Source organism: Diabrotica virgifera, chromosome 5 (assembly GCF_917563875.1).
Source record: "Diabrotica virgifera virgifera chromosome 5, PGI_DIABVI_V3a".
Taxonomy (NCBI): domain Eukaryota; kingdom Metazoa; phylum Arthropoda; class Insecta; order Coleoptera; family Chrysomelidae; genus Diabrotica; species Diabrotica virgifera.
In genome coordinates this window covers 137199626-137213993 of record NC_065447.1, presented here as the reverse complement: position 1 = coordinate 137213993, position 14368 = coordinate 137199626, and the positions used below count along the sequence as shown (strand labels likewise).

General features: G+C 30.8%; 1 protein-coding gene across 2 annotated transcripts in view; it reads right to left on the bottom strand.

The window, feature by feature from the left end:
- LOC114336116 (ral GTPase-activating protein subunit alpha-1) overlaps window positions 1-14368 on the bottom strand; it is a 208858-nt gene that overhangs the window by 131032 nt on the left and 63458 nt on the right. For both annotated transcript variants that reach the window (XM_050650360.1, XM_050650361.1), the window contains one exon: window positions 8064-8419. In XM_050650360.1, coding sequence (XP_050506317.1) covers window positions 8064-8419 — 356 coding nt within the window. The remainder of the gene's footprint in view (window positions 1-8063; window positions 8420-14368) is intronic.

The window sequence follows — 14368 nt, the reverse complement described above, 5'->3', positions numbered from 1 at the left end:
AATTCTAATCTCTTACCTCATTACGGAACTAAATAAATTAAAAATCCTGTTTCCCAAAAATTATCTATCCATTATGCTAGAGTGCATCCAAAATCCCGAAGAAAGAGCTATTTTTTAGAACGGGCCGTACGAGGAGACGCTTATAATTTCCTCAACTTTTAGGTTTGTATCAAACAATCCAAATTGTATTTAGTTACTGTATTTATACGTATAGATTTTCAGGATTATATGTATTAGGTTGATATGTCTGTTTAGGTTTTTATAGGTTCATGTATAGGTGTTTAGTTACTGTATTTATATGTATAGATTTTCAAACGTTATACATTTTCGTGGCACAACGGGTATTTCCCAATGCTAAAAAAACAAAAAAAAAAAATGAGATTTGCTTATTTATAACAATTATTATTATTTGAAAACAATTTATTCTTTCGTTTAAGCAGGTTACCGAGGTAAATTTAGTGAGGTACTTTGGGTACCTCGGTAAATTTTTACTGTACTCTGAACTTTTTACTGTAATATTGCAGCATAATATTCTTTCGATTAAAGCGATATTGCTTGTGAGTAAGAAATAAACAATGTGTTAGAAGGTTTAAGTGCAGACGTTCGTCAAGTCTATATACTCCGGAACGTAACGGTATATCAAATTGTTTATAAATATTTTAAACTGACTTCTGCGTTTTGAAACGACTTGACTTAAGCTTTCATCTCATATTTGTTGTTTTTTTTTAATTGGATGTCCAACCTCTTAAAAAATGGCCTCAAAAGCGCTAAAATTGACTTTTTTTTGCATTTTTAATCGTTAATTTGCATTTTACGAAAAAATTATAAGAATCATTTTCGTCATCAAAAGAAGTGATTTCGAGGCAAGAAAAAAATATTTATAAATTGATCTTTTCTGACAAAAGCCATCCGTATAAAACAATCGTTCTGTGAACCAAAAAAAATATCTTGTGGAGTTAAGGGTTGCTAGACGAAGATACTACCCCGAACAAACAAACTTAAACTTTTTACAGAAACTTTATTCTTATATAATTAAATGTACAATTACATTACGTTGACCTTGAGATAGGTCGGGGATAACCCATTTCTCGGTAACTATATCCCCTGACTACGCGCTAGAGAGTGCAACGACAAAAACGATGTCTCAGGTACTCGACCTTCCTATTTATATCTGTTATAGTTAAAAACAGTGCCAATATGTATGACCATATATAGTGAGGTACCATACGTATATTAAGAATGACGTGTGCTTTCTTTGCAGTCTTTCAAATGAGTTCAATACTTTGAACTTTGCTACTATTGTAATAAATTATACAAATTGCAATTATAATATTATGACCTTATTTTTATAACAAATAAATTAGGACAACAAATAAATTCCGTGAGGGTTGTCTTGTACCATCACAATCTCCGGTTCTATGAGTCGTACAAACTTCTTTTTTTTAGATTTTTTCATATTTCGGATAGCGTATTTTGTTTTTTTTTTTGTAAATCTTAAAATGGCGCAGATAATGTATTTGTGTATAAGGCGAAACAGGGCACTTCATTCTGCATCAATTATTTGTAAGACCCCCTCTGTGGCTCAGTGGTAAGAGCGCCTACCTTTGGATCAAAAGGTCCGAATGGTTGTGAGTTCGAATCTCACCTGGGTAGAGAATTTGTCGTTTATTATAAATTAATAGATGAAAATAGTTTCTGCCCTTGTGGGATATCGGTACTCACCGGAGGGACCGCAGGCATTCGGATACAATTAGCGTCCCTTTGCAAAGACAATGACGTCGACTTTGCAAAGTAACAAGACACTTACTCAACACACACACTACACATTACACTAGGTACCTAATTGGAAAAATTCACTGTACCATGCCAATGGCCATTAGTTGCCGAGGCATTAGCTAAATAAAAAAAAAATAAAATTATTTGTAAGTAAGCAATTAAAAATGAATATAGAATATACTTTTTTAGAAACAAGAAAACAAGATGGTACGTCTTCTCTGTCCTTTTTATGGTGTTGAATCATGGACTTTGAACGAAGATATGTGCCGAAAATTGGAAGCATTTGAGATGTGGCTATATCGGAGAATTCTTAAAATCGCATGGACTGATCGGGTTACAAATGAGGAGGTCCTTAGAAGAATGGGGAAGAACCGAGAAGTACTAACCACCATCAAGTCTCGAAAGTTGGAATACTTTGAACACATTATGCGAAATTAATCCAGATATGCCCTCCTACAAGCCATTCTGAAAGGAAAAATATTTGGAAAGCGAGGTCCAGGACGAAGAAGAACATCCTGGTTCAAGAACCTCAGAACCTGGTTCAACACAACATCTGTGCATCTTTTCCGCGTTGCTGCAGATAAAGTGAAGATTGCCATGATGATCGCCAACATTCGTCACGGATAGGCACATCAAGAAGAAGAAGAAGAAACAAGAAAATTTGAGACCTTACAAAGAGGATGAGGCAAAAAATTGATAAAGCCCTTCTAAAAATTGATAAAGCACCTGTAGAGGCATTTAAACCTGACCTTTTTTTCTTAAATGGTATAAGCGAATAGAATTGTTTAAAAACTACTCTACTGATCGGGCCAACCTCTTACACATATTTAATATACGTCCAAAAGGTCTTTTAAATATTTTATTGTTTGTTTTAATAAATATAAAAATTTTAATAAAATGCTTTCCTTCGGATTTAACTTGCATAACTTCTTTGTTTATAAACATTTTTTATTTTAGAAAATCTTATTTTAAATAGCAACTATTTTCAAGAAAGTCGTCTGTTGAATGGCTTCATGTACAATAGGGAACTTGCATAAAGTTTTAAATTCGAAAAAAATGTTATAAATCACAACACAACATAATTTAAAACATGTATCAAAGATAAAAAAGTTTTGTTTGTCTTTCGTTTGGCCCCTAAAGACGATTAAAAATTCAAATTAAAACAGGTGGTCCAAAACGCATCGTGACGTCACTTGGTTTTACATTTACATTTTTCCAATAAAGTAAACAGAATTTTAAATTAGACGTTATAAACGTCAGTAGAAAATACATTTATGTGACGTTACAAGTGTTTTTGATCGTTTGAACTATTCATAGAAAAATTCGTACTTTTACAAAATGGTTTTATTTTCAATAGTAAACCTTCGTTCCTTTCCTTCAAAAACAGTATAAAACTACAATTTTAACAAACTGGTATATTATTATTACAATGACATACGATAAATGTCATTAGAATATAAATATTTTTGACTTATTCCACGACGATGAGCTTGCCAAATACCCAAGTAGGTGGAGGCCAATAAACTAAAGAAGGAGAAGAAGAATATACCTAAATATAAGGTTGTGTCTAGGTATACGTTACCGTGTACGCAAATAAAAAAGTTAGAGTGTCAATGATTTCTTATTTTTTATTTGTTTATTGTTTGTTTTTAAATTAACTACGGAGTGTGGAAAATTATTTAGTTCTTTTAATGAGTTTAAGAACATTTTAAAACAGTACGAAGAAGATAAGAGACTATAAATTAATATATATTTTTTTTAGTTATAAATGAAATAGTATAAGACCTAAAGCTTTCACAATAATAATTAACTTGTTCTGAAGCTATTATCCTTGTGGCATTTTTGTAATCAACTATTCTAAATGGGAACTAAGCCACAATTTAACCAAAAAATGATTTTATTAACGTTTCGACGTCGTTGTCAAAATACAAAATATTAAATTAAACAAAAATGGTGTTGCTTAGTAAAAAATTTTTCTAATAATTTATTTAATCTGACTAATTTTTGTATTTTGACAATGACATCCGATTTGGACGTCGAATCGTTAATAAAATCATTTTTTTAGTTAAATTGTGGCTTATTTCCCATTTAGAATAGTTGATTATAATAATTAACTTACGTATAAAAATTATTTTAACAATATTTTGTATGTGTTATGTCAACTAAATACATATATTTATTTTGCTAACCTAAATATATACTTTAATATATACATTGATTTATTACAATTAAGTTTGAAACATCTGAATAGTTCTGCTTCCCTTCCTTTAACAAATATTTTTCTATCAAACACACGCTAAACATATCAAAATAGCATGTACCAAAATATACAGTCACTGCGCACGCTAAATAATAACGTCACTGGCTTGATGAAGTTTAATTCGCGTGTACATACCTAACTTTTTTATTTGCGTACACGTTAGCATGTACCTAGACACAGCGAAATATAACCATAATAATAACTAATGTAAAACTATGTGACGTCACGGGTCGTTTGAACTATTTTATACCGCTGAAGACTTTAAATACGTATTTCTAAGTTATTACGAGTTTTTGAAGCGTGAAATTTTGCAAATCTCATTTTTAAACAAAACTGAACATTATTATGCAATAAAAAAAATTGTGCAAGTTCCCTATTAGGGGAGTGCAATTAGAACGAAAACATGCATTGTTTCGGAAAAATTTAAACAAGCTTATATTTTTCTAAAATTTTTTTTGTTAGTTTGTATACATGTTAAAGTAAAAAGTTCTACTCGCGGACTTGGCCGCTAATTGTTTATCAATTGTTTAAACAATAACAATTGTTTTGTATTAATAATTTTAAAAATATCGTTAAATTCATCATTTTACTTTGATCAAATATGTTTCTATTTTGTTTTTGATTATACTGAATTCGAATATGGCATTGCAATTTGAAAATTCTTATACAGAAGCTCTTATACAGTATGTCTGTGTAGCTAGGAACGACATAGAAAACTTTTTTATTATCAATTTTACGAAAAAAAGTTATTCTTTATAAAATGCTCTGGATAGTCAAAAATCTAAAACTCAACCATCAGATATCAAATTTTATCAATTTTATACGAGTTATGTCAAAAATATGAATTTCGTTAAAGAGTAAAGTACCTTTATAGTTCAGAATATCAAAAAATGCTATTATGAAAAGTTGTTTGAAATTAAAAACTATGTTTAAATATAGAATTACATTATTCTAATCGAAATTTTTTTTTTATTTTTTTCTTAAATTACGGATACTCATCATTTTATTACAATTATGATAACTATTTTATTATCACTTTTACGAAAAAAAGTTATTCTTCATAAAATGCTCTCCCTGGTCTAAAATTTAAATACAACCATCAGATATTAAACTTTTTTAATTTTATATGAGGAATGTAAAAAATATGAATTTTTCTTAAGAGTTAAGTGCCTTTATTATTCACAATATTTTAACTAGAAGGATGTAATTGAACACTAAAACAAATTTTTTAATTCCAAACAACTTTTCTTAATAACAATTTTCGATATTGTGAAATTTAACGATACTTTACTCTTGAGTGAAATTCATTTTTGACATACCTCGTATAAAATTCATTAAATTTGATATTTGATGATTGCATCTTGGATTATATACGATGCGATATGAGTATTTTATAAAGAATAACTTTTTTTCGTAAAACTGATAATAAAAAAGTTATCAATAGGTTCCAAGTTACGCAGACATACTGTATAAGAGCTAAAAAAAATTTTTTTGCTGAACATTTTATTATTGTTGAAGTTTATTATTAAATGTATTTTAGGTAAGTTTTACAGAAAAAAGTTTTGATCACTTTATATAAACATTTTTTTAGCTGGTAATTTTCGGTTTTTGTATTACATTTTTGTTATCTTTCTTAATTTTCTCAAAAAGAAATAGTCTATTTAATTTCTAAAGTAAAATAATTTAGTGCATTTTAAAGATTACATCCTAAGCTTTAAAAAAGCACTCATAAAGCTGTAATAGATCTGTTCAAACTTGAATAACACCGTCTTAAAGTGGTGGTAATTCTATAAAACTACGAAGAATTCAAAAATTACATTTTTTAAGACGTCATATCATTTGAATTAAATTTTTGAGATTTTTTTGAATGAAACATCATTTAGTACGATGCTTGAAAGGTAAGTTGTGCAAAATTGAGGGTTTTATAAAAAAACTGTATTAGTTACACATTTTAAAATCATTTTTAAACAAAATTCATACAAGGCTCACTTTCCGCCCCCACCGTACTTATGCCCATACATTTTATTTCTTTTTATTATAACCATAAGATAGCTTAATTATTCTTCTTTTAGGTTCAATTTGTAAAATTTCATTTAATCCATTAGTTAAAGAATTACATTAAAATAACTCAACCGTGCACTTCGCCGTACGCTAGTTTACAGTGCGCCAATGTTTGTGAGAAGGGTGACTTTAGCGTTATACATAAAAAATTATAGAAGATACAGATTTAATTTTAGAAAATTCTTTATATGAGGTTTTTTTTGTAAAATTTTCTGAATTTTTCAATGGTCAAGTCAGGTTTGTTCTAAAATTTATATTTTCGGAGTTATTTAAAAAAAACCTCAAACTTCGTAGTTCATTTGTTTAATCAAAAATGAAGCACCCACTTCTCGAGTAGAACTTTTTGATATGTTGTTTATTAAACATTTCTTAATGAAATTACAAAAATTTCTATCTTTTTTGATTTTTTCCGAAGTGAAAATCTATATGCACTCCCCTAAATGTGTAGTTTTTCACAATATTGAAATGAAAAAAAGTCGCTTTTTTGCTTAAATGTTAATAAAAAACCATGACGCAGTAAAAATTCCGATATCCACGGGATGGTACACTTCGCGTCAAAAAAAAACTGGTACAAGTCTTATAACCGAAAATCGTGTTTTTCTAGTTGTGTAAATTGGTCTTGTCACATATGTCATTCTTATTTCTAGGCAACGTTGCCAGTTCAACTAAAATATTATATCAAACCAGGTAAAAGCAGGGCTGTGCGGCAGACAGCAAGTTTTTAGTAGGTTTACTGAAAATTAAAACAACATCGAGCATTCTCGATTAGTCAGTCACATTTATTTAAACATGCATCCTAAAAAATTCTCTTATTAATTTTGTAATGTTCCATCATCTCAATTAAGTACCCATAAATTAATTCGTGTTCTATTATAATTTATGACAGATATGATATGAATGACAGATAATAACTCTAGACATGACATTAAATTATTATGTTTAATTTAAAATCGAGAAATGTGAAGGGTTTCTCGTAAAAACACACTGGAAAAATTAAAATTTGAAATTAATACAAAATGAATAACTTTTACAGTGAACAATTGTGAAACTTAAATATTATATTACAATAAAATTCGAAACTGCTGAAATATTAAGCACATAGGTGGAAAATGTCGCCTGTCAAAATGTTCAATGTGTTTTATTAAATGTATTCATTTTTTTTTTCGAATCATGAGAAATATAATAAGAATTTTTCACAGAAATACGCCAAAGTTAGGCCACACACATTACCAAAATGTGTATCGGTTGCGTTCCTTCACAGTGAAGTTATTATAAATATTGACAATTTGAACTGTCAAAATTTTTATTTTATCATTTCTTGTTTAAAAAAATAATAAAATTGATAAGATAGCCTCAGTTGAGGAGAAAGTAATAATAATAAAATGTTTTATTCAGTCAATAGTGTGCGAACAATAAGGTAAATAATAACGTGGGCCTAACTTTTAGGTACACACATGCCTACTGAGGCAAATGTAGGTATTTTTCAAAATGTTGGAATGTGTTTAAATCCTCGAACAATTTTAGCTTTTGTTTTTAATACCGATTTTAATCCCATACAAATAGCTTCTCATGATTTTTGTTGTAAAATGATTAGGGAAGCAGGAATTTAACAGTTTAGAATTTTACATTGAGTACCTATGGCCCGTTTTACGATTCACCACCATGATTTTTGAACGTTATTTTTTGTATTTAGATTTAGTGAAATTCCATTATCTGTGCTGACAACAACGCCGTGATTCACGAGCCATTGTGTCCAGTCTGAACACAGGTTTACATTGGGAAAAAAAAAGTGTACCAGTTTTTTTTGACGCGAAGTGTACGCCTATTCGATTGGTACGCCAACTTTTAGATTTTTATTAAATGCTTCGTTTCCAGGGCCAAATTGGTAAACGTAAAGCTTTAGGAGTTCACAATAATAATTATTTTATACAATCATAAAACCTACAATTTCGTTTTATAATATTACCTGCGTTCCTGCTCGGACTAATAAGTTTTCCTTATGAATCGCTCCTAAGTATGAATCATTTCGTAATCTAGTAGGCCTTTCCAGTACGGATATATCTTCATTGCCGTTCCTAGGCACATCCTCCGGCATTTCCAAAGCATATGGAGGTATTTCAATAACGTTGCCTTGTATTAGATCTTTGTATAGTCCAATAATTTTTCTTATAGCCACGACTTGTGTGAAATTTAGAAGAAACGCTTGTCGATAGAGTTCGTGGAGAAAATTTATGTTGTCTCTGGTACTGTACAACACTTCTCGAACGATTTGTGGGCCCAGTTCTTCGTCGGAAGTAGTTCTGTTTGTTTGAATTGATATAGCTAAAAAAATTATAATACACAAATTTAAATATTTTTTAAATATTCAATTTGACGAACAGAAGAAAATGGAAGGATCATAATTAATGATAATGGATTTTAGTGCAGAACCCAAAATATTCATTTTAATAAAGTCTTAATACAAATTTTTATTATTCATATACTCTGAACTGTTGGGTAGTACAATTCTCAATATTTTTTATTTCATTTAACCTTGATGCTTTGGATTAGCGGAACCTCTAAAATATAATCCTTGGGTTTCAACAGATTTTATTATAAATTTGTAGAAAATTAAATCTTTAATGGCAATTTTGATGGTAGACTATTTACTAACCTACGTGTACCATGGGTGTGTCTCCACTTTGTAGTAGTATTTGAAAGTAACATTCGTTGATTTGATATCCTTTACATTTACTTTCCATTTGTTCGATCATGAACTTTATCATCATCATAAGTGGCTCAACAATCCGTTGTGTAATTTGGCCTGCTCGCAAAGAAGTCGCCACTCCTGTCGATTCCTGACAACTTCCCTCCATCTTCTAACCCTTAGAATCTTCAGGTCTTCTTTCACATCATCAATACATATTCTTCGTGGGTCCTCTACTTCTTGTGCCCTCTGGTTTTGAAAACGTCAATCTCTTCGTGTATTCGTGATCTGCCATTCTAGCATGTGCCCAGCACATCAAGTCTCTGCACTTTAAGAGTGTAGGAGCAAATATTTTATGGTTATCCCTACTTTTTCTTTCTTTACACGGCAATTTACGTGTAGTAAACTTCTCACTTGTATAGATATATAAACATTACTTGGCAATGGCATTGTCATCATTAACTAAAGAGATGGGGTTTGAATGTTTTTGGATAACTGTTACTTGTATAATCGCTTAAATTATTAATTCAGTTAATTAATATGATAATTTTTTCACTAACTATGTATTCAGTAATTATCATAATTTATATGTATACTATACAATAAAAACTAATACTTAATCGAGAAAAGAGAAAAAGTTATAACGTGATTTTTTTAATAATATATTGTTACTACGGTACTTGGTTAAATTTTGAACATCTTTAATAACAAAATACTTGGATTCCAGAATATACCCTGGTGTATTCTGTGCTTGGACCTTCCTTAAATAATTAATAAACAATAAAAATATTTTTATTCATTTCACGTCTTAAATCAATTATTTATCAAATACATTATCAATATTATTTAATAAATAACTCAAAATATACCTGAAGCCGTGTCAAATATTTAAAATTGTCACTGTCTTGTCAGCACACTCTGTTCGACTTAGCGAATGTTCGATTTGGAAAATATCACCACGGGCATGGTGTTCATATATTTGTGAAAAATTTAAACCCAGTATGAAAGACTAAATTATTACCGAGGGCAGAAAGTCCCTTAGAATAAATAAAAAGTTTCTTTTGAATGACATATTTGAAATTAAAGTCACACTAAATCTTCTCTTAGTTTTTCACCCCTGTAACTTATTAAAATAAACATTATAGAAGTTTTCAGGGACTTTCGGCCCTCGGTAATAACGTAATCTTTTATACTGCGTTTAAATTTTTCAAAAATACTTATTAGTTTTCTCAGGATTCGAAAAAAATAAATCCCATTTAAATACCATTGGAGCCGAAAGCTTGCTCCTATTCCCTTAACGAATTTCACAATATCTGGATCGGTGTATAGTTCAAAGTTGTATTTTCGACGCCATAGCCCATTTTCATTTACGGCCCAAAAATCTTTCTAAGAATTTTTCTATCAAAAATACCAAGAAGTCTACCATCATTTTGACATAAAGTCCACGTTTCAGCCCCATATATCAAAACCGGTCTTATTAAGGTATTGCATATATTGAGCTTTACTGTACGTTTTATATTTTTATTTTTTAAATGTTTCTGGAGACCGTGAACCGTTCTGTTTGTTATTGCTATCCGGCCTTTTATTTAGTCGCTTTGTTGTGTTTACTAGCGATCCAAGATATGTGAATTCTTTGACTTGCCCAAAGGTATGGTTGTTAATTTGAATTCTCTGTTGGATATTTCGGGAGTTTTTAAAAACTAACATATATTTGATTTTATCCTCGTTTACCATAAGTCCTAATTCACTTGCCGCATCCGCAAGCCTTGTAATATATTCCATGTCTCTCATACTTCTATCCAGTATAACTATATCGTCAACGAATGCGAGAATTTGAGTCGATCTATTAAACATAGTTCCATTCATTCTAATATTTATTTTCTGATTGTCTTTTCCAAGGTAATCTTAAAGAAGAGACACACCAGCGCGTCCCCCTGTCTTAGATCATTATTAATGTCAAAGAACGTAGAGTTTTCTCTTTCAATTCTAACGTACGATCTTACGTTTTGCATTGTTAGTTGGGTCAACTTAACTAACTTAGGTGGGATCCCAAAGTCTATCATTGCATTATACAATGCATTTCTTTTAACACTGTCATAAACTGCTTTGAAGTCACGAAGAGATGATGTGTATCTATGTTATATTCTAGAATCTGCCTATGTGCTTGAATTTGATGTACAGTTGACTTTCCAGCAGTAAATCCGCATTGATATTGACCAACAATACCCTTTGTAAAATGTTTAAATCTTTCAAATACATTGCCGAAGATTTTACACGCAGGTGCTAACAGTTCTTATCCTCTATAGTTCTTACAATCCAGTTGATCACCCTTTTTATGCAACGGACATATTCCCTTTAGCCACTCTTCTGGTACCAATTCATTCTACCATATAAGTACTATTAGTTTGTGGATTGCTGCTAAAAGTTGATCACCACCTTTTTTATACATTTCCGAACAGATTTCATCGATTCCTGAGGCTTTATTGTCTTTGAGTTTTAGGGTGGCATTTGACACTTCTTCTCTTGTTGGGCCTTCACTGTGTAGTTGATGATGTAGATTTTGTTGATTTTCTATGTTGCAACCTCCTTCAATATCGTTTATATTTAGTTGTTCGCTGAAATGTTGTAACCATCTGTTAATAAATGAGTTTTTATCATGTAGAATTTCACTGTTAGTGTCTCTACAAATTTTTAATCGTGATTTAAATTCTCGATGGCTATTATTTATCAAATAAACATTGTATCTCATTGAGAGTGTTCTGTTTGTATTTCCTTTTCTTACGTCGATGGATACGTTTTTCCTCTCTTCAAAGACGTCTATACTCTTCTTTTTTCTCCGTGTACAACCTGCGTCGATGGTTTTTTGATATGCTCCGTTCTTTCTATTTGTGTCCATTTCGCGCTCATGATCAAACCAATGACTTCTATTTTCTGACCTGGTTTTGCCCAATATTTCAAACGATTTCTGTAACACAATATTATGTCGTATATTTGCCCATAGTTGGTTAATGGGTGCGTTCGGACGACCACAGCGGCTGGACAGCTGAGCCAGCAGTAGCTGTCAGACGTCACCGCTGGAAGTCAGCCGCTGAGAGATTTACTAAGCTTTCCCTATCACGACTGGATACAACCACTCTGCCGATTTCTGCTGACAGCCAGCCGCTATGGTCGTCCGAACGCACCCAATGTCTTCTTCTCCTAAGTTTTCTGTCCTTATTTGATCTTCTATTTGCTGTCTGTATACATTTAATTGCTTTCGGGAAAAGAGAATATCGGGATCTTTTAGTTTATTAATGTCGATTTTTTCTCTACTTTCCCGATCTTCTTTTTAAATTGGATATTCTCTCTTTAATAACCAAATTTGCTATTTGGTATTTTAAGAGAGTATTAAAAAAATTGGCGTTTAAAGAGAGATCACTATTTGGTGGTTTAACCAAAAAGTGATCACTATCTATGTTTGCTCCTCGAAAAGACCTAACATCTAATAAGTCTTGAATCGATGATTATATGATCTATTTGGTTAATCGTTTATCAGCAGATTTCCAAGTTCCGTTATGTATATCTTTATGGCGAAATCGTGTCCCAGCTATTACCATTTTCTTAGACATCGCAAAGTTTATGATTCTGAGACCGTTATCATTAGAGTCAATGGTAGGCTCCCTTTTCCGAAGGTGGGCGAAAATATATTATCTCTTCCGACTTTGGCATTAAAGTCTCCTGATATTATTATGTGCCTCATAGAACATGTCTTTTTCATCATCCTCTTTTACACATACATCCTCTTTTATCATGAACCTATCTTTGGTAAAAAATGTTCAAATACAAATTCAAGAGACATTATTTAACCGAACTATATCGATGATTTATATTATAGTTATTTTTAGTTGATACATGTTTATTTATCAACTAAATTTCAGCTAAAACGTTTTAAATATTTTAATCCACGGAAAAAAAATTTCCGTGTTATAAAATTTGTTAATACATAAATAACTTTTACTTTGCCAAACCACATTTACAAAATTTGTTAGAAAACTTAAGAGTGTCTCGATAATCATGATTCTGCGAACATAACCTATTTTATATTGTTCTGCACTGAAAACCATTACTACATCACAGTAGGTATATCTAACAATCAGAATATTCCCGCTCTGATTTGGCGGTAAAGATCACGCATGTTTACTGCGCAGACAGCAACGCTATTTTCTCAGAGGGCGCCATTGTTATTGTATACTTTGTATCGTCTGAATTGTACTTTACCCACATTGAACTATTTAATATTTTTATAACATATTAACTACCTTTAATCATTGTTTTGTAGTGGATAGACTTATTATTCTAGTTTTATTTAAAATTAAGAGTGATTTATTTTTATTTGGCAATTACGTTGTATAACTTTTCGATATACAGTGATTCGTGCACTAAAAACCGGCAAAATACCGCAAAAGATGAAAAAAATAATACGTTGTGAAGTAAAATGAGAAGAAACTGTAGAGGTGAAAAAGTATCATGAGAAACCTATAAATTTACATTACATTACATGATAGTTTCCTACTCTTAGACGTTAGCTTAAAAGCTAGTTGATTTCAGTTATAATACGTATGACGTTTATTTAGTTGAGTTAGTTTGATTTCACAGTTTTTCGGTTTCTTTCTAACGCATTAAATTGTATATGACAGAAAAAAAGGCACGTCGGTCATTACTTTGGTAATTATTCTAGTTCGGTGATTATTCTAGTTGTCGATAGATGGCGCTATAATAGAAAAAAATTTATTTACTAATTATATAATATATCTACGAATATAATCTGTACAATTTATAAGACTATACAAATCAAAGAAAATACCATTTTATAAATGCAATAAAGACAATTGATTTGTTTTTATGCCCAATTGCAAATAAAATTTGACAACTGTCATATTTAACTAAAATGTCATGTTAGAATAAATGTTATAAATGTATATTATCACGGACTTACCTTTTTTTCTATCCTTTGTGACGCACTGAAAAATCCTCATGAAAAGAACCATAATTAATGTTTTTTTTACTAGCATATGTCTTAATTTATTCAATCATTTGTTCTAGCATGGGAAATTAAAATATAATGTTTTTCGACGCCATACTATGCATAATTATGATGAAGTCAACTAGCCACGTATAAGAACTAGCTTTATCTCGTACTATCTCATAACTTAATACGTTTTCCATCTTTTGCGTTATTTTACCGGTTTTTAGCGCTCTCGTCACTGTATACAAAAATACTAGCAGTGGCGACGCGTGACTTTTTCTGAAATGTTACCAAAACCATATGCAAAAAATCTTATTTAAAAAAATGAAGATATGGCTAGATGTACCGGGTGTCCCAATAAGAATGGCTCTCGGCCATATCTCAGTAACCGTTTATACTACAGCTTTGGGAAAAAAAAATTATAACAAAAGTTGCCCCGAGAAAAGCCTGGAAATTATCTTAGCCCACCGCTAGAGGGCGTAATTGAATAACAAAAATTAAAAAATCGAAATTTTACAAAATTTGCCCAATGAAAGGGCACTGCAAATCCGACTATCGTATTCTTCATACAATTCTGGGC